Source organism: Neolamprologus brichardi, chromosome 11 (genome assembly GCF_056152115.1).
Source record: "Neolamprologus brichardi isolate AB-2024 chromosome 11, ASM5615211v1, whole genome shotgun sequence".
NCBI classification, from domain to species: domain Eukaryota; kingdom Metazoa; phylum Chordata; class Actinopteri; order Cichliformes; family Cichlidae; genus Neolamprologus; species Neolamprologus brichardi.
The window spans coordinates 27,889,886-27,917,747 of NC_142114.1; the positions used below are offsets into that span (position 1 = coordinate 27,889,886).

At 40.9% G+C, this 27,862-nt stretch overlaps 1 protein-coding gene across 1 annotated transcript in view; it reads left to right on the top strand.

The window, feature by feature from the left end:
• The window catches only part of rftn1b (raftlin, lipid raft linker 1b), a 156,865-nt gene that overhangs the window by 22,407 nt on the left and 106,596 nt on the right, over positions 1 to 27,862 (top strand). The window contains exon 3 of the mRNA XM_087848469.1: positions 6,016 to 6,199. Within this exon, the coding sequence (XP_087704595.1) occupies positions 6,052 to 6,199 (148 nt within the window). The 5' untranslated portion in view covers positions 6,016 to 6,051. The remainder of the gene's footprint in view (positions 1 to 6,015; positions 6,200 to 27,862) is intronic.

Sequence of the window (27,862 nt, forward strand, 5' to 3'; positions counted from 1 at the left end):
AAGCAAGTAGAATTGACTTTTGAGAGAGACCAAAACAAAGCTAAAAGAACAGTGAAGTTCATGGCTGTAGACTTTCATTTGGTGGCCAAATGTTTAGCTTTTCAGAAACCTTACTATTTCAATAAGTAAATACTAATACTACTAATAATAATTTAATAATAAAAATAATAATAATAACAATGTGCAATATTTGAATGCTAAATTTACAGTCATAAAAATGATAATATGTGCCAGGTGATAATATATCTGTGGAGATTTCAAGCCCTTAAGTGTCTGAAAATCAATTTGTTTAGGTCTAATAATGTGCCAAATCCTAAGAGACAACAGGCAATGAACTCAAGGGATCAATGTGAGCACAGAAAGAAAGGCAGACCTTTGGACTGAATCATTGTTGTTGATTGACAGATGGGAAAAAAAAACCCCAGCAGGACAAGGGAAACGTCTCCCCTTATGTTGTCTTTTCGCATTCAGCACAATACAAAGTGCTATGGGATGTTTTTGTTGTAAGGGCCAAAACTAAGTGCATCACAGCCACAACAAAGCATCTGAATGTCAATCTTGGCTTATGAGAGGGGAATCTTATCGAATAAAACCTCTTATCAAATAAAACCTCAAAATGCCATTAGCAAGAGAAAAAAGATGGAGCAAAATGGCAAAAGGATCGTTGCTAATTCAGCAAAAGGGAAATCAATGGCCCTCTTCCTGTCTTTTTTTTTCCTTTCCCATAACTACCCAGTATCTGTCAGCCCTGTAAAGCATCCCTAACTCTCTGTTTCAGAGGGGGGGCAATTTCAGTGCTACAACTGGCCAGAGCTTCAACCTCAGATGAGAGTTTCCTGGCAAGAAAGTGCCTCAAAAATTATAAACAAGTCACATTTCCTCCATCGGTTCAACTCTAAAAATACTCCCATTTGGCTTCACCTCACATTGCCTCCTCTCTGGGCTCAAGGAGCTATGCAAATACGAGTTCCTCCAGTTTTTACTTTGTTTTCCTCTAACACCCCTCCCACAACCCCCCACAACCCATCCCCTTTCCTCCACATCCCATTGTTCTGACTACTTCTTCTCCATCTCGTGTAGACTACATGACAGAGCCTCGCCTTCCCTCTTGTTGTTCCTTCTCTCTCCAGGGTAGAGGGAGAAATGATAAAAGCTATTTACAAGTAACTGTAGGCAACAGTAGGAATCCAACACTCGGGAAAATATCTTTTCTTTTCTTTTTTTAAACTTTGTTTTCTTTGATGGCAGAGTCATTTGCGATGCTGCGCGATGAACTGTAGCACTGTGTAGTGCAGTCCTGAGTGACAATTTAAGGGGAGACTGAAGGGCTTTTAGAGACTTTGACTGTGCCATCTTCTGCAGATTGTGCTTGGCTTTTGTGTTCTTGAAACGGAAGCAAGACACTAGTCCTGCTTGGCACGTGCTGAGTGGGAAACATATAATGCCTCAGTACATAAGAAACAAGCTGCAACTATTTAGAAGGCTTCTGAAGCTTTCACTGTACAAAACAAGAGGACAACCCCCCCTCAAACATGGATACTGTTTTCTGGGCTAAAGCTGATTGACCAGTTTCTAAAGATTTCACCTTTATGTCTAAATCTGGTTAAAAGTAAAATGGAATATTTTCAGGATATTAAAAGAGTATTCAGTATAATTTCAACCATTCATTCACCCTCTGTGCATTCCTCTTGATTACAGGTGTAAAAATGTCTACATTAGTAACATTATCACAGCAGTTTGTATAAGTAAAAACTAGGGATGCACCGATACCGATACTGGTATCGGGTATCAGGGCCGATACTGTAAAATGTGTGTGTACTCATACTCGTAAAAGTTAACCGATACCATGAACCGATACTAACTTATTTCATTAATCAGAGGGTGGCTTGTCATTTCTGTTGTAGTTTTTTAGATTGGCCACTAGGGTGACTGGCGGCTCCAGATAAAAAAGAGAAACTGGAGGCTGCTGTAGCTAGGCTGCAGTCAGCAGTGTGGAACAGCCAACTTTAACTCAGGTTTTGGAAAAGCGATGAAAAATGTCAAGAGAAAATCCACGGGCAGTTAAAATAACAGAGACTCTGACTCATTTTATCGCTCTGGATGACCAGCCAATGCTGGCCGTGGAAAACATAGGATTGCACCGTCTTCTCAGCATACTCGAGCTGCGATATGAAATTCCCAACCGCCCAGACAGTGCCAATAGTTCAGTGATATTTTGTAAAATTACAATGTGGAGACTCTGCAATAATTTAACAGAAGTGCTTATTTTTCACTTGAAATTTTTGTGGTCATTTTTATTAAGATTTTATTTTTTATCGGCAGGGAACATAATAAAACCTGTCTTCCAATTAATTGTATTTGTGTGTGTGTGTGTGTGGTAGAAGTATCGGTTTTTGTACTCTGTATCGGCAAGTACTCAGATCCAAGTATCGGTATCGTATCGGTTTGAAAAAATTGGTATCGTTGCATCCCTAGTAAAAACCTGTTCATGCTATTTATCTACTTTCATGCACATTTTGTACTCATTATGTGTTGCATGGGGATCTTTTCTCAACCTTCTGTTCTTGCGTGTTAGGTTAGCTGGTTAGCACCATTTCTTTAGAGCTGGACAGTTTAAATCTGCTGGACATCTGACATGCTTGCAAAAGTATCGAGGAATAAAAAGTGTCCTTTCACTTTTCAAGCAAACGTAGGCGTTCAGGGATCCAGTGAAGTCATCCTTACGTCTTTGCAGTGCGTTTTTGCTGGGTTGGTAGCTGCGTGCTTGTGTTCTGGTGTTAGCTATAAATCCATCAGCTTGTGGTCCATTTCTGAGCGCTATTACAAGGAGAAATATGACTGTTATACACGTTGAGATTTATAAAGCCCAGCAAAGACGTCCATGTCGGTGCCACTGGAAACACTGGCACCACAGCCGTGATGAATCTCACTCTTTCTCTCTCCCTGTTTCCATCTTGTATGCTGATCATCCTTTTTCTATTCAGCCGACTTTAATTGCACGCTCTCTTTTTTCCTCCGGACTCTACTTGCCATGCATTACCCGCTGCCCCCCCCACCACCCAAACCCCTTTTATGCGAACAATCTCCAACCCGGCCACCCCTGTTTCCTCTTTCTGCCTTGATTGATTCTCACCTTTTCATTCTTGCCGTTCACCTCATTAACAGAGCCCCGTCTGCAGCTGGTTCCTTTTTTGCCTCCCACTCCTTCCTACGTCGGAACCCCCTGTGCCCCTCCTCACTTCCTGTCCTGTCGTCTCTGAAGCAACGGTCAACTCCGATTCTGCCAAACCCCTTCGACGTGCTGTAATTAGTACAGAGAATAATGGAGTAATAGAGAGGGATCTTCATTAGGCAAGGTGGAATAAGAGGGCGCCACTGCCATCCATCTATCCATCTGTCCATCCATCCGTTCTTGAGTTTAATCAGTGGAACACAATGAAATGTCACCTATTCCCAGATGAAGCCACTGGAGAGAGGCAGTGGTGCTGGCACAAAGCATTCGGGACACGGTGGCATCTGTAGTACTGGCCCTTTAAGGCCTCTCACTCCCTGGTTGTTGCTAATTTGGCCTCCCTAGGAATCAGGTTATAAGAATATTTATTTATTCATGTTAATGTACAGAGGTTTACCAAACATGCTGCCCTTTATTAGTTTTCCTTCTGAAGAATCTTTGCTTTCCTGCACATGTGTATACATGTCAATGTGCATGTCTGGTCCTTGCTTAGGGATGCTCACTGATATCAATAAGTGTGTTATTTAAACACTTTGTACACTATCAGGTACTACTACTACAATGGAGGTTTTCCATTATTTATTTCTAAACAGTTGAGATCTTGTGTAAAATGTTAATATAAACTGAATGCAGTGATTTGCAAATCTCATAAAGCTGTTTGTTATTTACAAACATTTTTTTTTAATATTGAAACTGAGACATTTGACTATTTCATGAAATAGTAAAGATATATCATATAGAATTGCAATGCACTAGAGATAAATAATTATCACCTAAAATTAGAATAAACCCATATGGAAAAGATATATATAAATCTTATAAAGTTCGTATCTGTCTTGTATGAAACTTGCATGAAAAGCATACAAGAGTGAAAACAGATATAAGATCCCTTGAAAAATTACATAATGAAACTTGTATGTTTTGGATACTTACTAAAAAAATATATGAAAGTAATGAGAAAGTGGCCACTTTCATGAGTAAATCATATATGTTTTTACTATTTCTTTTCCATATGGGAAGAATCAGTGATGCACAAGAACTACACATTCTTCACACTGACATGGTTAGAAAGTCTATTTGTTATTTAAACAGCTTTATTTTCAACCCTGGCTCGTTGAGGACCTGTGAGACTGTACCTGACCACTTGCTTAGCTTTGCCAAAAATCCACAATGTAATCCACAATATTTACCAATGAGATACACAAACGTCTGCGCAGCAATCACTGCTATTGATCCGTGCATTGTAACAGATCCATTAAAGTCATAAAAATCGAAACGAATGCTCCTTTCACATGCATAGCTGAAATTATAAGAACAGCTAATATTATAAAATGCGTTTGCTGCATTATATCAAAGCATGACAAGAAATGCCTCACAAGCTTTCTAGGAGAAAATACACAACTCTGTGCCGCGTGTGCACCGTCTTGTCCTTACAGAAACAGAATAGGGAATTCCCATGTGGCAGACATTCGCTAGAGATAAATAATTATAAACTTCTAATAAAGAATGAGTGATGTACAAGAAGTGGAAAATGGGATCACATATGCACTGATATGGTTAGGAGATTTGTTTGTTTGTTAGACAGCTTTATTCACTTCTGTAGGTCTGCACCCAGGGCTTTGTCCTCTTTACTGTGAAGAGGTTAGTACTCAGTGAAATCTTAACTTTTTGGTAATTTCCCAGATGTAGAAGTCTTAAAATTATTTTGGGTGACCACCACAGTGAATCATCTGCATTTGTTTGGCATTGGCCATTCAAATGTGTGTGATCATTTAAACACATAAAACAAAAACAATCATAAAATGAGCGGTAAATCAAATTTGTACTACAAATTTATCGAATGTAGCAAAAAAGGTCAATAACTGGACTACCATACGACACTTAACCCCGACCTTCCTGTTTCATTCAGTGAAAAAAGACCAAATTAACCAAATTTGTTTTTATCTGCTGACATTTTTAAATCTGGAGGAATTTTAAAACGTTTTTAATAAACTAAACTTTTTAATTTCATTGGATCAAAACAGTTACCTCGTCTGCAAATTAATCAATGGAAACAGCCTTATTTTAATAGGGTGGTCAACAAGGAATTAAAACTCTCAATTGAAACTCACAGCAGATATGAACACAACAAAATTATACCCATTTTGATTATAGTAGCAAGAGCCAACATTGTACTTTTGGCCATTTGCAAAGCTTGGAAAGCCAAGTTATGGTTTGTAGCTATATATTGTTATTGTATATTAGTGTTTTTGACCACTGGTGCACAAAATCCTGTGCACGGGTGTTGTTTTTTTTCTTTATTTGGGGGGGTTACAGTTAGTTTTACAGTTCACATAATTTGCTATTATAATTTTTCAAATAAGCAATAAGTTGCAGTTTAAAATCCATCCGTAGTTCCCGTTCAATTTGTTTCCATAACACAAAACCAGAGATAAACCTCTCTTGCAACTGTAGCTCGGTTAGCGCGATGGAAAACAGAACACTTACATCTCAGAAGTCTTTGAGTCTTTGAGTTATTTGACTCACTTTGAGTAAGTCTTTGAATTATTATGAACTTGTGAGTGACAGAAACATCACAATGGAATGCTAATTGTTCCCCAGTGATCACAAGAGCCTGTCAGCTGTTAAGAGCTCTACTTTAAATTTGAATAAGTCTTCGCTAACTTCTTTTTTTTTTTTTATATAATCAATTTTAAATCATGCTTTCTATTGTTTTGTTTTCTGCAATGCAATGTCTACTTTTTAGCTCAGCTAAAGAAGCACGTTGTCCTTTGTTTTTGTAGGGTCTTTGTAAAGAGTGACCTAAAAACTGTGGAGCCATGGGCTGCGGGTTACGCAAGATGAAACCAGTTTCAGAGGAGAACAGTCCAGGGAAGATTTACTCCACCCTGAAGAGACCACAGGTGGAGACCAAGGTGGGCATGGCCTACACATACCGCTTCCTGGACTTCCTCATCGGCAAAGACGGTAAGACGGACAACCTTCTTTTAAATTTTAAACCCTCAATCCTTTTAATTTCAGAAACCACAGCTAGAGTGCAACCCACAATATTTACCACTGAGGTACACAAATCTCTGTGCAACAATCACTGCTATTGATCAGTGTATTGTAACTGATATGTTAATGTGTTTTTTGTGCTGCTGGGCCATAACAATCTAATCTTTCACATGCACAGCTGAAATTATATGACTAGCTCAAGGCGTTTGCAGCATCATATCTCTGCATAGTAAGGGATCAGCGCGCCTCACACGTTTTCCAAGGGATTACCTGCAACAAAATACACTATTCTGTGCTCTATGTGTGATTTTCTTTACCTCCAGTACAATTAATCTGTCTAGTCCCCTTCTAAAAATAGTACACCCAGTAATAAATAAAATATATTCAGGCACAGAAGAAATCTATCACTCGTGGAATAAAAGCTGTAATTTTCATCAGCATTTTCTTGTAATGACAGAGTGTTAATTAGTGCTTGTTCCCTGTATAGCAACATCCATTATAATTTCTTTTCTGACAATTAGTCAGTCATGCTTTCACGTCATGCTAATGATATAGAACTTTCCAGACCAATCCATGTCAAACTTCCTGCTGGCGACCATCAATTATGGGAGGTAGGGTCCAAGCTGCTAGCAGGGGATGCAAACAAAGTAAAAGGTATCCTGCTGCGGTGATGGACTGTTTTGTTCAAGGTCACAAAGCTGTTTCTCTTCAGCTAGTTTTACTGTGATTCAGCTGCCCTGAACGTCTGTGCTCTCCGACCTGCCTGGTGGGCTGGAAAGAAAGTGGACATGCTAACGATGAAGATTACGCCTAAAGTCAAACTGAGACTGCTTGAGCTATGGAAAGAAATACGGAAATGATTCATTTGTTTTTACAGGGTAGAATCCATATACCGATGCCCACATATTCACATAGATTCAGGCAGAAAACCCCCCGCCTCTACTTCTTGTCCTAAATGAAGGTTGGTGCTGTTTCCTGAGATGCAGAGACCAAACTTCATGGTTTGGCTATTACATTGTATGTTTTGTAATGCATGTGAGGAGCACACATCTTCACTTTTGTTATGTCACGAAACGTCTACTAATAAGATGATTTGTGTGAAAACTGCTTGGATTTCAAGTAAGCGGCACAGTATTCTAGATACAGTATTTAAATTGAAGTGTCTGTGAAGGTTCTCAGTCATCCAGGTCATCGTAGTCAAAGGAGCTTGCAAAGAAAAGCGTCTGGACTTCTTTAAGTTGCTTGAAGACGTTTCACCTCTCATCCGAGAAGCTTCTTCAGTTCTAAGGTCAAATGGTGGAGAGTCCCAGATATAAACCTGCAGATGGACAGCTGAGTCTCCATCTGCATCTTAAGGATAAAGGTCACTCTTTCGAGGATGCCAATGTTCACATTATGGACAGAGAGGACAGATGGTTTGAAAGAGGAGTGAAAGAAGCATCTATGTCCACTGTGAGCGGCCATCTTTGAACAGAGGCGGTGGTTTACGACACCAACTCTCTGCCATCTATAATCCAGTTTTGAGATCCCTCCCCAGATGCCTTAACGCCCACTCACATCCTGGGCCATCTGACCTCAGGAATTCGCATGATAAGGTGGGGCCAGGTTTCACAATGAGCTCACCCGAAACTCTGGCTGATTGGAACCCACACACACTTCCACACCTTGGCTCAGGCGATTAGAGGATCATCAGGGGGTCCTTTTGTCCCTCTGTGGGGGGAAACTCCCACTAGGTTTATATCTGGGACTCTCCACCATTTGACCTTAGAACTGAAGAAGCTTCTCGGATGAGAGGTGAAACGTCTTCAAGCAACTTAAAGAAGTCCAGACGCTTTTCTTTGCAAGTTCCTTAGACTATTTAAATTGAACTAGTTTTAAGCAATGCGATTACACCAGCTGCAGCTGTGGCGAGAGTACTCACACCACATCCATCTTTGACCTATCTGGTTTAACTTAACCTAAGTTAAATCAGATAAAGATAAACATTATAGGGAGTCAAGTGCAGGGAATGACGGCACAGGGGTCAGACTAAACCAGTCTTTAAAGTGTGTTAACAGAATCTGTCCACAGGCAGGCAGAAGGACAGAACAACACATAGACACAATGCCACTACACTCCAAACTGCCTCTGTGGTAGTTCCCACTACAGCAGGTGTCTCCTGAGCTGCATTTTGCTGGCATGAATCACACAGACTCACGAGATAAAGAAAATACGTGCTAAGTTACGGTGGCTGCTAAAAAACTCATTTTTACACACTTTGTTCTTCTGTTTGCGTACTTGGTGCAAACACATATGCACACACACAATGCATATATAAATACATATATCGATATATATGTTATGGTCATCTGAGGAGACAGCATTAGTAGTCTGCACACACACGGACAAGATTTTGGTCCTAATTAAGTGTGCAATGCTAATCAAAGCATGCTAACATAGCCATTATCCTTCATGCTGTTGTTACAGGGAAGTAATTTTGCTAATGCCCCCCGAAAGCAGAGCTCCCTCCTCTTTTTCAACTGCAAGGCGTACTTTTCATTTTTCAAAGACTCAGCTTTGCTTCCAGTTCACTCCCATGACATTTTGCAGCTTGCCCGCAGAATCAAAACAAAGAAACCGCACTGAAGCATGCACACACCTCGGGCTGTTTAGAAGACTAATCCCACATTATTATTAGGCTATTAGTCATAACCTGGATGATACTTTTAAAAACAGATAAAACATGAGCAAATGGGTATTGCGCTTTCAATGATTAGAATCCAACAGTCAGACTCTGTGTAAACACACTGAGCTCACTGGTGTTGCTGGAAAAAGACCTTCATTTGCAAAGTGTAAACTTATCTGCCGACCTGTAGCTACTGAATAGACAGACGCTGACTCCAGCGTTCAGGTGAAGGTTAATTTAACATTATATCTAGAATTAGGATTAGAATAAGGTCACACACATAATGGGGGTCATAAAGGTTAAGGTGAGCTAATGGGGAATGAATGTGCGCAGGGACAAGGCTGTGCGTTTGTGTGTATGTGTACGCACTAGGCCAGCGGAGAGTCAGGGTGCTATATATAGCGATCACTCTGTTATTTCTGCCCCTGACAGTTATAGCTAAAATGATTGCGGGAGGTGAGTTTTGGTGGGGGTGGCGGTTGTTGCAGTGGAGGCGGGGGGATGGTACGGGAAGCAGGGAGATGTAGTGTGCAACGTGTTCGTCCTGGCAGTTGATTAGTCTCCATTAGTTTGTCAGGCAGACTGGACTGGATGGATGAAGGAGCCGGGGAATGTGGGCGTCCGGGGGGCAGGGAGGCTTTCTATCCTCCGTCATATGGGACCTGACACGAGGGCGGGGCTTGAAGGGGTAGCGGGAGGTGGATGGGTGCCTCCCTTTTGTGTTTGTCATTGGTTCATGGCCACATTATTATCTTCAAGTATGCTCTTTAATGATGGGGGTTGGTACTTACTGTAATCAGTTTTGTCTTGCCTTATCGCTCTGCCACTGTCAGTGCGCCTCTGTCTATGTTTCTGCCTTTGTTCATCTCTTAAAATATGTGTGTGTGTGTCTGCCGAGTTGAGCTAGGAACACATTGCGTTTGAGAAATAATCCGGCGAGCATGGTCGAGTGTCTGAATCACTTCATGCATCAGCAGATTTTCAGGCTGAAGGGTTAGTGTGTTACTCATGGCTGTAATTACCTTGTAGCGTGTATGTAAGTGTAGCCAATGATTCATGCGTCTGGCCTTTTCTCCAGGAAACCTGTAAAATATTTAAGGCAGAGTCAAAGATTATGAATATGAAAATAGTCTCTGGTAGAGCTGTGGGGCAGGGACATAACTATGGATACTTACATTGTCAGCGCCAACAGAACATTTGTTACACTACATCTTTAGGTAATTACACATACTTTTCTTAATTAATCACTTACGACCAGAGATGGGCAGTAACGCGTTACTGTAATCCGATTACTTTTTTCAAGTAACGAGTAAAGTAAGGGATTACTATTGCAAAAACGGTAATTAGATTACCATTACTTTCCTGTAGGAACGCTGCGTTACTGCGTTACTAAAACCGTGATTTTTTTTGCGAGAATGTCTCATGACAGTGACGTAAGCGAGTGCGACGTTCGTGACAACAGCTGTGTGCAGATCAACAATGGATCATATATCGAGTGCGGGAGAGAATGTGAGCGTTTAAAGCGTGGAAGTACTGACCTTACTTTAAGTTTGATTCCATAAAAAGTGACAAAAACATTAGTGTCCGTTGTGCGTGGGAAGAAAACTTCTTTTTACAGCGAAAAAAACCCTAAACTTCCGAGCAAGCACCGAGTAGCTACGACGTAATGGGAAACTCACAGAGAAACTCGCGGATTCTTCCACTGACCGCTGCACACCTGCACCAGGATAAACCTCCGCCTACCCCACTCCTGCTTTACAGGTGAAAATAGAGCAACAGGACCGCTAGTCTTTGACTTTATTTATTTTCTGCTGTGTTTTACTTGCATCTATTTGAAAGACTGAGTGTAAACACACAAAATATTTTATTTTATGTGCTGGAATGTGCAGAAAATAGGTTTAAATGTTAAACTAATTTCTTCAAGTCAGAGAATGGTGCATATAATTAAATGTTTGCTTGATGCATAAAGTTAAAAGATTAAAACTAATAAAACAAGTTTTAAAAAGAGACTTTTCCATTTGATTACATTTTGTATGATGATTATGCAGAAAAAGTAGAATTGGGCTGAAAGATCTATTTATCACCTATTCAGGTTAAAAAGCAACTAAGTAACTAAGTAATTAATTACTTTTGAAAATAAGTAATCAGTAAAGTAACGGGATTACTTTTTGGGGGAAGTAATCAGTAATTAGTTACTGATTACTTTTTTCAAGTAACTTGACCAACACTGCTTACGACTCTTAAAATTAACTGTCTTTACTGCTCTTAAAAGGTGCCCTGTGGAGTTTTCTGATGTGGGTTTCATTCCAACCCAGTATTGTACCAAAGCATGTACCAGCCCCGCCGCTTCTGCAAGGCATGCTGTAGTCTTTTTCAGCGGTTCAAACCACAGCTAAAGAGCAGATAGTATGAAAGAAAAAGTCTGTTTGTTTTGGGCAGCTACAGCGTGCAGGGGCGGGACACATTGGGCCCATTATGAATTCTCCAGACAATTACCTCGTCTGCATTTTGCACATACTTACTGTTTTACTGTAACTCCTTACGCTGACCATAATTCTTGGTTTGTGTAATGTATTGATTTGTGAAGCCAGCAACAAATTAAAAAGAAAAAAACAATCCATCATCTCAGACTATCTGGAGATCAAACCGTCAACCCTCCAATTAGCGGACAACCCGACCTTCCACCTGAGCCACAGACACACAGACAACAATCTTGTGTTGCAAATGTATCTCTTGTGCAGTAAAAGCGCTGATTATGTTTTTTTTCATGAAACACTTTTAAACATTTGTTTAAATCTACGATCGCCGGCTTGTCGGTTTCTCTTCCATGGTTTTGTTGTCTCGTTCCGGCGTTCGGTAGCATGTGACTGCCACTTGTTAATCAGCAGAAGAGTGAGACCATTACAATCAATGTGCACCGCATCTGCTGGATACTCACGCACAAACAAAAGAGATAAACGTTGACTTCAGTGTTACAAGTGGCCAAAACACTTGAACTCATAAGCGATTAAAGCCACAACTGTGCTGCACTGCTCTGTCAAAATAGAACAAAAAACCCACCAACGTGCTTACCCGGGAGTCATTTATTATTTCCTGTTTGACCTCAGTTCACCTTCTTTGTCGCAGTGCCTTACTGTGATCGTTTTTAAAGCAGCAGAATCAAGAATCCCGAGAAGTACGTGCCATTTTTACCCCCCTTTCAGCTCAGCGTTACTGTAACTTTTAAGTGGCACCCTATAATGATCCCCCTGTGAGCGTTCCTCTTGTTATCTTTTGATGTCGGACGCCAAAACTTTAAACTCAGAGTCAAACTCAGATCGTGCTGGCCTGTGCTTATCTGCTTTATCTCCAGCTGTGGTGTTCTTTTACTGTCACAGTTTACATAAAAGCTTTAGTGTGATTTCATTAAATATGGCCGATCATTGTGTTTCACAGCTCTACAATTTTATCCTACTAGAGTAGCTTTGCATTAACAACATGCACCTTGTTTACCCATTAGAACTAAAACAGCTGTCTGAAACAAGTTGTTTTACCTTTGTTTCCTCGTCATATGAGCCGCGTTTCTTCTGATTGGTTGCCCCTCATAAACAACATGTTTGAATAGTAGGTAGTTGGTGGTTCAGTGCCCACAGGCTGTATACATACAGAGACAAGGGGAAGAAAAACTGTGCATTCACCGGTGTAACAGTGCACTTATAACTGCAGCACAGGCCTCAGGCTGCTCTTAAAAGCTGTTTCAGCCAGTTTTTTCTACTCTTGGCGCTCAGTGACATCATTGAGAGTAGATATCTTTAATATGGTCATCCTACAGTTCTGGCTGTTAGTGTGTAAGCATCACCCACCACATGTTATAACATTTTGCTTGTTGATGTTGAGAGCACTACAAAACACTGTGAAAGTCCAGTGGTTTGTTTATTTGTTTATTTTGTTTATTTATAAGGAACCCCATTAGCTTCCACAACAGTGGTTGCTAGTCTTCCTGGGGCCCAAACCATCAAATACCACCAAATAAAATGTTACACAATGAGTTGGATGCAAAATGTCCACATAATTTGGCTCTTACATCCACAATAAGGTTTTACAATTCTGAAAATGTAAACATGTAAATATTAAAAATTATAAAAAAATAAAAATAAAAAAATAAAAAAAACACTCAAACAGAATACACAATTTCCATTACAAGTGACATTACCCACTTACAATTTTACAAATAAATTAAAAACTGCTTAAATAGGCTTTTAGGTGATTTTTAAAATTATGAATAGAAGCCAATTCTCTAATTGCATAAGGCGACTTATTCCACTGAAAAGATGCTCTAAATATAACAGAGTTTTTCAAAAAGTTACTTTTAACTCGAGGAGTTACTAAATTGTGATTAGTTGAGAATCGTGTAGCATGATTATGTATTTCATCTGGATACTGCAACTGAGCATAAAAAAAGTGTGGTGTGGTGATTCACAAACCGTTATCACTGTCTGCGTGAACAAATCTGACTTAAGACAAAACCTTTCTTGTGGAATAAATGAGGCAAAGACATCGGCCTCTGTGTTGGTTTTATTTTAACTTCTCTCTTCTCGAGTAAGGCCATATGCCCTCATGCTGTTGAGTTCGCATTATTATGACTACTGCACTGTGAATAATGTTTATAGTAATTGCTTGCCACGGTGTTAGATCATAGTTTTCTGCAACTCCTGCCCCAATGGCCCCTCAGGCTACTAACTGGCTACCAAATGTATGAAAATAACACCTTCTACTGCAGAAAAACGGTGATGAAAGAAAGAGTAAATCAGTGGAAAGCTCTTTGTAATAAAAGCTCAGCACTAAGCATGAGCGTGATGAGTTGCTGCTGCCGCCTCATGTTTCTTTATCATTTTAAAGCATGCATTCAGCTTCACGGTCACTCTGCTGATAGCATTCAATCGCCTCTGAAAGACATGGCGAAAAAAACAAAACAGAGAGTCTGTTTGATATTGAGATCATGACCCCACGGGGAACTGAGAGAAAGCTCGCGTTAGATGGCGTGGAAAGAAGCCATTTGACTGTGAATACAAGCGAACACACTCAGGGATGCGTGGCACGAATCTTATTTCCCAAAATGCGATTTTTGAAATGTTAAAAACATCAGGAGGAATGAAAGATTGAAAACATGCTCAATATGTTGCAGCTTCGTGGCATGTGGTCGGGAAATACCGGAGAAATAAAGATGTCGTCCTTGAAATCAAAACTGGTGAATAGGCATAAGACCATACACGCACACACACACACACACAAAGGACTAGACACATCGTTTGATATCATCTCGGGAATGAGACACATCATTTATATGCAAAACCCCTGAGCCCTGAGTCCCCTTGTTAATATGAGCTGTAGCTGTGGCGGCAGGTGAGTGACACACAGGAGTAGCTCCCTCCGTCACTCCACTCAGATATAAGACAGAGCTGTGGGAGAGGTCAGCAGGAACGCTGCATGCCGGAGTGGCTTTCCGAGGGGAGATTAGTCCTTGGATGGCGGGGGAGCCTGGATTTATCCCCTGGCTCCCCAGCTTGAGAGGTGGAATTGAATCGCAGCTATTGGAGGGGAGAATGACATTGAAGACAGAATTCACGGTCATCTGGTTTTTACATTATATTTCCATTATATTCCCTGTGCTCAGAGTGTGGCTGTACAGCTGAAATTAGATGCAGCCCAAAGTGAATTGAATCGGAAATGTATTTCTGATGGTCTGAGAAATCAAAAGGGGCAAGTGGTGATTACGTTAGGAAAATAGTGAATTTATAATCTGGACCTCCTTAAGAACAGTTCGTCTATCTCACACCGAGAGCTCCTGATGAAGGTATTCAGCGTGATTAGTGGAAAATTGTGGAATCTTCCACAAACCGCCGGCCAAACCGGCAGTGCAAATTCAGGCTTGTGTCACAGCGTCTTCTCGCTTCCTCCATCCATAGTAAGTGGCACACTTAGTGGGTGCCGCTTGTATCGTTTCGAGCCACTCAGGCAGCAAAATGCCAAGCCATCGTTTGCTGAGACAAAGATGTCAGAGCAGCATTTTAGGCGCGTGTGACAGAGCCGGAGCTCAGCAGGTTCCATTCGTTAAGCTTCAAACGGCTGCAACTGCTGACAAAGTTTTCAGCAACAGGAAACGCAGATTTCTGCCTGGTTCCTTCCTCTTTCTTCCCCCACCCCCTCGCCCTCCCTCCCTGCTCAGCAGTATGTTTAAGATTAGCTTTTCTGGTAATGCTGCATACTCACTGCAGGCTGCTACGTGTGTTTGAAGGCTTTGTTGTAGTTAACCCAGATCAGCTTCAGGTACATGATGTGTGTGTCTTTTATTTCTCTCCCTCTGCACACACACACATTATATATATATATTTATATATAACATCCCACTCCAAAATATTCTGCACCTGTTTTGAATCAGGTTTTTCGAGCCTGCTCACTGAGTGTGTTACAGGTTTCTCAGCTGGCAGTTCTTATCGTGGGAGATGGGAGGGTGGGGAATAAAATGTGAGGTCAGAGGGCCAGAGAATAACAGAAAAAACTAAATGGAAGCAGGTGTACCGTGGCAAGTGAGATTTAGAGAGGCATTTTAAAGTTTAAAAAAGCTGCAGAGGCATCTGGGTTGTTTTTTTTTTAATCTAAAAATCCCAGAAGATTTATGAGATTCCAGTCATAACTGCGCTTTCTAAAAGGCTTGTTATCAAGACTTGTCCCAGTGCTATGGCAAAATAACATATCCTGGGGCTCTTTGGGTTTTATTTTTGAGATATTAATTCTGCATGTGGGTGGGGAACCTGTGTGCGTCATCAGATGAGCAAGTGACTGTGAGCGTCTTGAAAAGAGAGGAAATGAGGGGAAGAGATAGAATCTGAGATAGGGACTGTGGGTGGTGTTTGAGGCTCCTAGATGTATGTTTTTGTACACATACACATGTTGTTGGGTGACATATCTGTTCAGCCTCTGTGTCTCGGTCCACGTCGGGTTGTCTCGCGTTCAGCTGTGTTTGCACGCGGCACTGTTTCGTCGAGCCTTCCTGTTTATTGCTTCTTCTAACGCGGCCTCTGCTGTTTTCCTGCCTGCCTGACAGACAATACGCCCGAGCGCCCCCTCAAAGCTTTATTGGCTCTTATTGCCCTCTCTCTCAGATCCAATATGCCAGTATTGATTGTGTTGAAATGCAATCAGGGTCTCCACAGCAGAGGAGCAAACAATCTAAATTTAACAAAACACCTCCACTGGTCTCTGGCCTGGCCCTGGTAGCACCTCCCGAAGAGGAACAAATGTATTTATGTGTGTGAAAAAAAATAAAAAGAGGCTCTTTCATGCAGCCACAGCTATTGTTAGACAGTGAGGAGCCTTTGAAGCCACACAAGCAGAATGTACAGGAAGTGACCTTAGCCTTGACCTCACTTCCTGCCTACTGGCAACAACAGAGCGTTGCCCAGGCCAAACATGTTGTTATTCTCTCAGATTTCAGATGATAGGTATTGTATAAATGCTTAGACAAATTAGACAATTTATCATTGTGAAAAAGTAAAGATATTGGCACTAATCATCTGAAATAAAAAAGGTTGATTTTATCTTAAGGAATGCTTTTGCATTTCTCCAGCGGCTGCGAGATGATTTAATGAGCTCAAGAGGTCGGACAATTTTCTCAGCTCATGAAGAAGTCACGTGAAAACAAACAATCATCAAAATCTGAGTGATGATTTTTCTTCCAGCAGCGAGTATTTGCTAAGTGACATTACAAAGCACGGTCTCACCATTTCCGTTCTTTTTCTTAGGAAAGTGAAAATGCTGCAAACGCTGTGAATCACGATGATTTTTCAGCTTTATATTGAAAATCTCAGCTTTCTTCCAGCTGACGTAGAAACAGTTCCAAACTTGCTTTCAGTACAACACTGCGTCCTTCACATCAGCTTGGAATGGCTTCGGCTTTAAATAAAGTGTCGAACATTTGTTATTTTCTGTTTAATGCCACGAATTTATTTGGGAAAACAAGCAGCTAACTGAAATTCCGATTTTGAAACAAAAATTACCAATGACATTGACGTGAGCCAGCCTGCTTTTCACTGCCATCAATCACTGTATTAGAAAAGGTGTCATTTTCTGGTAGCACTTATCTGAAAATGAAATGAAAGTCTTCAGTTTTGTGATAATAGACACTGACAGGAAAACAAAGGTTGTTTTTTTCCTTCTTAGATGAGGTGTAGTGCTTTTCCATCAAAACTGGAGATAGCAACACAGCACAGCGCATGTCTGGTGTTGGCTTTGGCATCAAGATAAAATTACAATTAAGAATCAATCACTTCTTGATGTCTTCAAGAGTACGGAGACTCAAAACGGCCAAATAAAGGTAAATAAACCAATGACTCTAAAAGCATATGTCAATAAAAACAGAAAACAAGAAATAAAGAGGGAAATTGTACGACTAAAAAAGAGTAATACAAAGAAAAGAAACCATAAATAAGCATTTATTTTCATATTTTCGCATTTATTGGCACAGTAGTTTATGTAGTGATGAATATATTTTTTTCTAAATGTATTTTTCATTTTGGTAGTTGTCAGTGTTGGGGAGTAACGGAATACATGTACCGCCGTTACGTATTTAAAATACAAAATATGAGTAACTGTATTCCGTTACAGTTACCGTTTAAAAAGGTGGTATTTAGAATACAGTTACTTTGTTGAAATAAATGGATTACACGGCGGTACTTCCCTGTTTCATATTGTGGCGGGTCAGGACTGTTTGGGTTTTGTTTGACAGCTACGTTCTGTTGTTCCAGGTGGCAGCGTTACGGTTGCCATGGTTACAGGGTGACGCTCTCTCTCTGCGTGTTTCCTGGGTGAGAGAGCGCCTTTTGTTGTTGTTGTGCTAAGCTAATTGGCAGAATGCTACAGGTATAGCTCTAAAGAATGTAGCGTCATAGGCAGTGTAGTCCGTGCTGCAGGGAGAATGGACTGCCATACCCGTTATGTGTCTGTGAGCGAGGGAGGGAGAAAAAGAAAAAGTACGAGCTGTCATCGAGCAAAAACGGGAGCTGGAAGCATGTAAATATAATAATAACCACTGCAGCCAAGAAGAGAGCCTGACGAGCCCAGCTGTAAGTAAGCTATTAAGACTCGACTGTACACCGTGTTCGTGTTTTCCTCCAAAAACAATAAGTTCCGTTGCAGCAGCCTTTCAACGCCTCTCTCTGTCTCTCGCAAGCAAAGTTGACCCAGACAACAAAGTAAAGCTAGTTTTCAGCTACGAGCTGACACAGAACCCACCGTATTAGCCAGAGGTCCCTTTACTACGGTTCGGAGCCGCGGACCTTCAGTAACAGTAATAAATCACAGCAATAGTACATTCATGTAGTTGTAAACAGCATGATAATATATTAAGTAATCCAAAGTATTCAGAATACGTTACTCTCATTGAGTAATGTAACGGAATACGTTACAGAATACATTTTGGGGCATGTATTCTGTAATGGAATACATTTTAAAAGTAACCTTCCCAACACTGAATATTTAGACACTGCTTGGTAGAGTGTTAACGATTACATTCAAAAACCTTTGACTCACAAACACATGGTGAGATTTTCATGCATACATTTTGGGGCATGTAATCTATTCTGTAATGGAATACATTTTAAAAGTAACCTTCCCAACACTGGTAGTTGTGGCCCTCCATAGAAACAGACATTCATTAATGTATTTAACGACTGTCTGCTGGACGCAGCACAATACTCGTCCCCTCTATCCAACTTCTGGGCTTGGTTTGTGCGACTGCTGAATCACCCGCATGGATGAAAGACAATGATTTTGACATATCCTGACAGTTCCACTGTAAATGGTTGTGGAAGTCTGTCTCCTTCTGCCAGATGTTTTCCCACTACCATTAACGAACTTCAGCTAAAACTTCCATATCTTCTGAAGTCGTCTTGACCCTTCCCAGCGGACGTGTTAGGATTTGGAAAGCAAACGTTTTTCAAAAGCTTGTTTGAAGTTTTTACTCGTTAGAAAGAATTGGCAGAAGCAGTGCATGTTTCTGCAGCACCGCCCCTCTGCGAGACAGTTTACTCTGAAATCAGTTCTCCAGCAAGGCCTTCACTACTCATGACATCAATAAGTGAAAAAAGCAGCTGCTTTATTTAAGTGTATTTGACAAACGGGGCGAGAACTTCAGGGAAAATGTTTGCGGAGCAAAGCTGAATTGAATCTTTGCAAAGCTGATGAGAGACGGTGCCGTGAGTTACCTATCTGCGGGTGCGGTGCGCTCGCAGGCCTTTAATGTGATTTCACTCTTGCCGGCACGGAGTAACAATTTGCCCGAAGCCACCGTCAAATAGAAATTGAGATGCTTCAGACCTGCTTATGTTTGCAACCCATCACATCAATGGGTGGCATTCGAAAACAGGGTGCTGATTGGGGTCGACTTGTGTGCACGTTACAGTTTGATTGCGCTCACACCCACGTGGGATGCAGGGAGCGATTTGTCGGTGTGATGAATTTGCAGTCACGGGAGAGGGACGAGGGGAAAGCAATCAGAGTTCATCATCCCCAGCTGCAACATGGATGTATAATTCTCTGTTCTTCTGTGACTGAGGGCAAAAGCACACTGATTAGGTAGAGTTTACTGTATGATGATATGTGTAAACATACTGTGCAGACACTATCACGGGCAGGGGAATGAAGGTTGTGCAGTTTTACCTGCGGTAGGTTTACAGATGAATGTCAGTTGAACGTTTTACAATAATATTCTGTATTTTTTAAAATTAAACCTCGGTTTTAAAACCATTTTGTCCAGGTTTTATGTCCACATGCACCACAGCTGTGAAAATATGTCTCATTATGTTCCTATCAAGCCGCAAAATTTATAAAAAAACTAGAAAAATCAAATAAAATACTAAGTATGTTGAGTGCAGACACTGTTTGCTTCTTTTGACTCCTAAAAACAGAGCACAACGACTCCATCTTTCTGGACTATGACAATGTAAGGCTGCCATTTGAACACACTGGCTTTTTGCATCCCCTTTTTCAGCCCATTGTTAGAAACACAGACAAAAGACACAGACAGGTGTCAGAGTCACAGTAGGTGGTTAATTATGAAATAGATATCACACATGTATGCTCGCTCCATCATAATTATGTACGCGTCTCATATTTCGTGGATGTCTGGCTCCTCTGGTCCACCATTGTTTGCAGGGATTCAAATGACAGCGGTGGGATGCAGGTTCATATGAGGAGAGGCCACCTGTTGTACGGCAGGGCCCCCATCTGGAGGGAGATTAAGGTGCGGTTGCGGGGGTTGTCTATAATTTGACTTAATTATTTCTGTAGAGACTGGGTGATGGATTAGCACTGTGTTCCTATTAGCATACGCCTGGTCCCTGGTTCCCAATGGCCCTCCAGTGCAGCCCAGTGAAAATCTCAATTGTCTAAAACCATCCATCCATATACCTCCACCTCAAAGTCTGAACGAGGATTAAACGATATATTGTGTAGTTGTTATATAAGGCTGGAATTACCTTTCTTTGGCCTGTAGTGAAGCTTTGATTTGAACTGAAATGTCTCAAGAACTCTTGAATAAATTGGTACGGACATTCATGGCCGTCACAAGATGAATTACAACAACTTCGGCCATATTAAAATCCTCAAAGCTCACAGATACATTCGGTGTTGTTGAGCTGCATTTAGCAGCAGTCCTAGCTGCTACGCATATAGCGATTTAGCTAAAATGTGTGCCACATGCATCAATAATTTGTGAGACAGTTAAATCATAAGCTCTTTTGACACAGCTGCACTAACATGCATGTGCAGGATGAAGTGCCTTCCAGGTTGCCTTGAATCGAAGCTTCTCCATAAACGTCCAACAGATTTGAACTGTCTTTGTTTCTCCTTGCCTCGTGTTGTTCTCCTCCAAGTTTATTTTGCCAGGCTGTGAGGTGCCAGCACTGAATGATGATAGCAGAAGCAAAGCATGATTCAGATAAGATAGATGGCTGTGGCTCAGGTGGCAGAGCAGAGGGGTGTACTAAGAAGCAAGTTTGCTCTGCAACCTCAGATACTGGCTATAAAGTTTCTTTGTAAAACGTTCTTCTTCAGTTCGGTGCACGCTCACATAAAACACGAATCTGATGCACCTCTTCTGTCACACATAATTGATCAATCAAGTGCTGCTAAATACAGACTAACAGGTCAGAGTTATGAGGAAAATGAAAAAACATTATGTTAAACTGTAATACATGCAAGAGCGGATCACAGCAAAAAAACATTCTTAATTCTTGATGTATGTATTGTACGTCTCAATGGAGTCTCGGTGCTGCAGTTCTTTCCTAATGTTACGTGTAAAACTGAAAGTCTAAATAAAACTGGGTTATGTGTTGAGGGACAGCATACCTCACTAACCCATTGCTTTTATTTCATAGTCTACCCCTCAGGTTGGGCATAAATGTCTGGGCTTTGATGTTCCATCCCAGCTCCGCCACATGCCAGCGTTGTAGTGTTCAGTGAACCTCAAGTCTTCTCCACTCAGAGCATCAGATAATGCTGTTCTGTCAGATCCTGGTGGTGTTGCAGAGATGTGGACAAGGGGTCTTTGTCAGTGGTGTCTTAATAATACGGGTGCTGACAGACAATGTTGCTCTTTTAAAGAGCGGCAACGTTTGCATTTGGAATACGGAGCTCACAAGTCTGTCAGTCAGCAGACTGCGGTTCGTGCCCCATTTATACTTTGTTTTAAACGCCGCCCCTTACATTAGAGCTATACACTTAAAATTGATGCTTTACTGTGCCTTTAAATTTGGTCCAAAAGACATCATCACAGTCATCCATTCATGACAAAAGGGGAGTGAGACATCGGTCTCACTGTGGCCGGTGCATCACAGCACATCGGCCAGGGGGCATCACTTTATCTCTCTGAGACTTTAGTGGCTTTGACAGAATTTCTATTTGATGCTGTGAGGATTTGAACGGACTGCTGTGTGAATGCTTTGTAGAATAGCAAAGGTGCTGTTTCAGTGCAGACAGTTAACCAGTTGTCTTATCATATATAAGCATAGAATAAGTGTTTAGCATGTTTCATTTTTACCATATGAAAATAAATTCATCTCATTAAATGCCTGCAAACTATGGTGTTCCTCTCAGCCTCAACTATGCTTGTGCTAATTAGCAAGTGCCAGCTTTTTAATATTCAAATCTACAGTAAGCATGGCAGGATAGTGCACAGTCACTGTTACTATGTTAGCTGTGTGAATGTTAGCATTTAGCTCTATAGAAAATGATAGTTTTCTAAGTACAGCACCTCACTGAGCCGCTGAAGATGCATCAAGTAGTATCTCATTAGTCGTTAAAGGTTGGATATTGATCAGTGATGGCATTCAAGCTTAATAAATGGATGTTTTCTCCCTGACAGGAAATTAAATTTACTGAATTTTTAGTCAGTATAAGCAAATCATGTAACATTTGAAGAATAAGTAACTGTTGTGACAAAGAGAAAAGAAAATTAAGCAAAGTCCAGCTTGGCAGTCAAACAGCAATTTGGCTTGCTTGGTGCTGCAGGTTTATCGTGCCAACTTTACAACTCAATTTACTTTGAGAGGGTTACCTGACCTGCATCTTTCTATAATGTAAATCACTTGGCTTTTAACCAGAACCACTTCATCTTTGTATTTCGGTTGGATTATTAAACATTAATGTACGGCCTGAAGGCAGATTAAGAATAACAGGAAGAAGACGGGCGTCTCAGGTCGAAAGTCGGTTGAGTGTTTCGAGACTCGGACAGAAAAAAGCTCGGATGCAACTAGGGATGCAACGATACCAATTTTTTCAAACCGATACGATACCAATACTTGGATCTGAGTACTTGCCGATACAGAGTACAAAAAACGATACTTCTACCACACACACACACACACACACACAAATGCAATGAATTGGAAGACAGGTTTTATTTTATTCTCTGCCGATAAAAAATAAAATCTTAATAAAAATGACCACAAAAACAATTTCAAGTGAAAAATGAGCACTTCTGTTAAATTATTGCAGAGTCTCCACATTGTAATTTAACAAAATATCACTGAACTATTGGCACTGTCTCGAGCTTTCAGAATAATAAATAAACACTTCTGTTTATTTATTATATTTCATATCGCAGCTCGAGTATGCTGAGAAGACGGTGCAATCCTATGTTTTCCACGACCGGCATTGGCTGGTCATCCAGAGCGATAAAATGAGTCAGAGCCTCCGTTATTTTAACTGCCCGTGGATTTTCTCTTGACATTTTTCTTCGCTTTTCCAAAACCTGAGTTAAAGTTGGCTGTTCCGGTCCACACTGCTGACATTTTGCTTAGCCTAGCTACAGCAGCCTCCAGTTTCTTTTTTTATCTGGAGTCGCCAGTCTCACTCGCCTAACCCTGTGCCTGTTTAGCGCGGGATGTCCCCCTAGTGGCCAATCTAAAAAATTACAACAGAAATGACCAGCCACCCTCTGATTAATGAAATAAGTTGGTATCGGTTCATGGTATCAGTTAACTTTTACGAGTATGAGTACACACACATTTTACAGTATCGGCCCCGATACCGATACCAGTATCGGTATCGGTGCATCCCTAGCTGCAACTTTAAACTGCTCTGTTCTGCAACAAGCAGGTCACCAGAGCCCCTGTACAGTTTCACAGTCAAGAGTAATATGCAAGCCTGAAACCATTTCACACTTTGTTGTTATTTTTAGACTCCGCGACTTGTAAGTGTGGAACAGACTAACGGTTGGCGGAGCCTGTTTTTATGTTCCACTGATGTTTTTTAGTGGTACTTTGTGTCCATTTCAGGTGTATTTACATTGACCAGTGTTTGCACTCTTCACCCCTCCACTCCAACAGGAAATGATTTGAGTTGTAGTTACTAACCCATGAGCTGTAGCAGAAGCGTAGCTGAGATGTCAGAGGTGAGAGGAAAATGTGACAAGTGCATTTCTACAGGTGCAAATTCCCAGATGTTTCCCCGAATCAAGATCACAGCACATCCAGCATCAAATTGTGATGTCCCTAAAGCTACCTTTGACACTCCTACTCATACCTGCGGTACCTGTCGCAGCTCTACATTGACACTGAACCTCTCCCAGCCAGGTAGTTTGGACAGGCTTTCTCCTAGCAGAGTATCTGAAGTGACATGTCGGCTTCTTCTCCCGTCAGGGCCTCAGTAGTAATTGAGGAGGCAAAAACAGCTCTTGCTGCAGACATTTCAATGGTTGAGCTGGAGGAATGTCAAGGGCTTGGGGCTTGCTGTAAGAGTGTTTTTTAGTGTGTGTGTGCACACCAAGTGCTTCATTTTTTCCCCAGTGCCCATCTTTACTCCTGTGTTATGGTGTTACATCAGCAACGTTACTACTATTTATCAGCTGTAGTTAGTTCATAGATAAGATTTAAGACCTGTTCTCCACATATAAATTACGGTATGTGACAGCTTTAATTGTGCGAACAAAATATAAAATAGTAAAAAGTTAGCACATGATATATTATCATGAGAACAGTGTATTTTGGACACAGAGGCAGTTCAGAATACTTTAAATAATACACTAACAGAAGCAGCAATAAAGTGAAAAGATTAACCAATCAAAATCTTTCCAGTCCAGAAAGGGCGACATAAACTTAAGAGAAGAAGAAGCCAAAATGGGTAGTAAAGGTCAAGTTTCAACCTGGAATTAAAAGATGGCCATGATGGGAATGCGGCAAATGTCCTCTGGAAGTTTGTTCCACCTCTAAATGCCACTTCTCCGTGTTTATCTTGCACTCAGGGAGTAGTTCACAGCCAATCTACCTGGTGACCAGAGAGGCTGAGAGGATTATCTGACAGTTGCCACTGACAGACTTTTAGACAAGCAGCAGGAAAAACAAGGGGCGGTGTGTGCATAATGACTACTTATGCATTTTATATGGAACGGTAAATGGACTGCATTTCCATATAGGGCTTTTATTCAAAGCTCTTTACAATTTGCCTTTTAATTCAAGAAATTACCACAGGAGGACAGCAGGGGTCACGTCAGCCGCCAGTATATGAAAAGAAATGGTAAATTGTCCGCTTGCACATCCCTAGAGTATATTTAAGGACCAAAGATTAAATGTCCCTAAGAGCTAAAAGACTAGAATTACTGCACTGTGGTTGCACGCATCTGCCAACCAGTCAAGTAGCACTTTACATTAATGTCAATCCTGACTCGTATAACATTATAGGTAGTAACCAAAGATTAGCGTCACCATTTTGCTCTGGTGGCATGTCCCCTTTTGTTTATGAGTTATGAGTTTGAGTGATCTAATAGAAGTATATTAGAATATAAAAGACTGAACTGTAAAATTAATGGAGGAGCACTTTGAATCTGCAACTTCTCTCATTAAAAAAGATGTTTACGTATATATGTAAGCTTATATCTGTATATAAAAATCTATGATCTATAATCTATAATCTTATTGCATGTAGCATGATGTTCATTTTACAATCTTCGGGCCTCATTAGAGTAAAAATGGAGGATAAGGCAGGATGTGCTTCCGAACGGGGCTTTCTTTGACAAGTCGCTGCAGTGTGAGTGTACTACATCCCTCAGGTTTAAAACACCAAGATTGTAACTGCAAAAGTGGAACCTCACAAATCAGTGGTTGACAACACAGCGGCTATGTCCATTGCTCATATTGGGTGTGAATTGTTTTTAATGGTTTGTGTGTGTGAATTTTTTCTTTAAAAAATGTAACATTTTGGTCATAATTACTACACGGCCAAAACAACGTCTTTCTTTTCTTTTTCCTTCTTGATCTTTGAACCTTGATTCATCCTTTAGTCCAAACTTACCAGTGATTCGGATTCACTAATCATTCAAGACCTCCCCTAAGTATTTTTATTTTAGGAATTTACATACAAAGAAAGAGCAGAACGTGAGGTTTTTAAAACTATTGCGCGATGGAAAAACACTGATTGCTGTAATATTTACAGTGTTGGGGAGTAACGGAATACATGTACCGCCGTTACGTATTTAAAATACAAAATATGAGTAACTGTATTCCGTTACAGTTACCGTTTAAAAAGGTGGTATTTAGAATACAGTTACTTTGTTGAAATAAATGGATTACACGGCGGTACTTCCCTGTTTCATATTGTGGCGGGTCAGGACTGTTTGGGTTTTGTTTGTTCTGTTGTTCCAGGTGGCAGCGTTACGGTTGCCATGGTTACAGGGTGACGCTCTCTCTCTGCGTGTTTCCTGGGTGAGAGAGGCCTTTTTGTTGTTGTTGTGCTAAGCTAATAGGCAGAATGCTACAGGTATAGCTCTAAAGAATGTAGCATCATAGGCAGTGTAGTCCGTGCTGCAGGGAGAATGGACTGCCATACCCGTTATGTGTCTGTGAGCGAGGGAGGGAGAAAAAGGAAAAGTACGAGCTGTCATCGAGCAAAAACGGGAGCTGGAAGCATGTAAATATAATAATAACCACTGCAGCCAAGAAGAGAGCCTGACGAGCCCAGTTGTAAGTAAGCTATTAAGACTCGACTGTACACCGTGTTCGTGTTTTCCTCCAAAAACAATAAGTTCCGTTGGAGCAGCCTTTCAACGCCTCTCTCTGTCTCTCGCTAGCAAAGTTGACCCAGACAACAAAGTAAAGCTAGTTTTCGACTACGAGCCGACACAGAACCCACCGTATTAGCCAGAGGTCCCTTTACTACGGTTCGGAGCCGCGGACCTTCAGTAACAGTAATAAATCACAGCAATAGTACATTCATGTAGTTGTAAACAGCATGATAATTTATGAAGTAATCCAGAGTATTCAGAATACGTTACTCTCATTGAGTAACGTAACGGAATACGTTACAGAATACATTTTGGGGCATGTAATCTATTCTGTAATGGAATACATTTTAAAAGTAACCTTCCCAACACTGAATATTTAGACACTGCTTGGTAGAGTGTTAACGATTACATTCAAAAACCTTTGACTCACAAGCACATGGTGAGATTTTCAAGCATACTGTTGCTTACTGGCCTGAGGAATCTGGGGGTAACCCTACAATTAGTCATTGAGCTGTTCTGCGTGCTGAGACATAATGCTGATGTTGCTTTTAAGATGCAGCTGCAACTTTTGCGACTGCGCACTTCTGATTATAAGCTGTGCGACTTTGATAAGTTTTACCTGAGCAACATGCACCTCTTCACGAAAATTGAATAACATCGGAGAAGCAAATTGCAACTTTGTAGTAGCACATTTTATGCTTTTTATTTCTTTTGGTAATTTTTATTTTTATGTTAAACCTGATTAAACTTTCAAATAATAAGGTCAGGGTTGTTCCTGTGAACCAAAATCTCAGATGTCAGTTTTTTCAATAAACGTTTTAGTTCAGGGACGGTGCCGAGCAGTAGACAGCTGGCTCAATGGCTAAACCGAGAAGCTGAACTGAGCATAAAAGGTTAACTACCTGGCCTAAGCCAAATGGCAGTTTTTTCTGGTGCAAGCTGCAATTCAAGTGGCATAGTGCACACTGTTTTCTCTATTGTAGACCATTAGGTCAGGTGCTGAGTAGGATAGTAGTGGCTTGTGGTAGAACTTATGGTAGTTGTTAGCAGGAGGGACATCACTCCACCTTGCTGTTGCCCATTTTAAATACAGCAGATGCAGTTCCAAGTGTAGATGCATTGCTTACTTTTACTTGTAGATGTTTGAATGTTTGCTTTCCCACTGGCAGCATACACACCGACCAGACTCTTACAGGCATAACGGTGAAAAATCCTCAGGAGCATTTTATCATACAAGACAATAAGGAGCTGATTTTCTCCTTACCGGCAGTGAATTTGTTTTTTTGGCTGACAGGTGACAACAGCAATAACAACAATTGTTCGCCCTGGTTGCAGCCTTCAGAGCAAATTATGCACCACAATCAGCAGCTCAAAGCATCTAATGGCAGACCCACGGTGCCACCAAAACATCCCAAGCCTGTCAGAGAGCTTAATC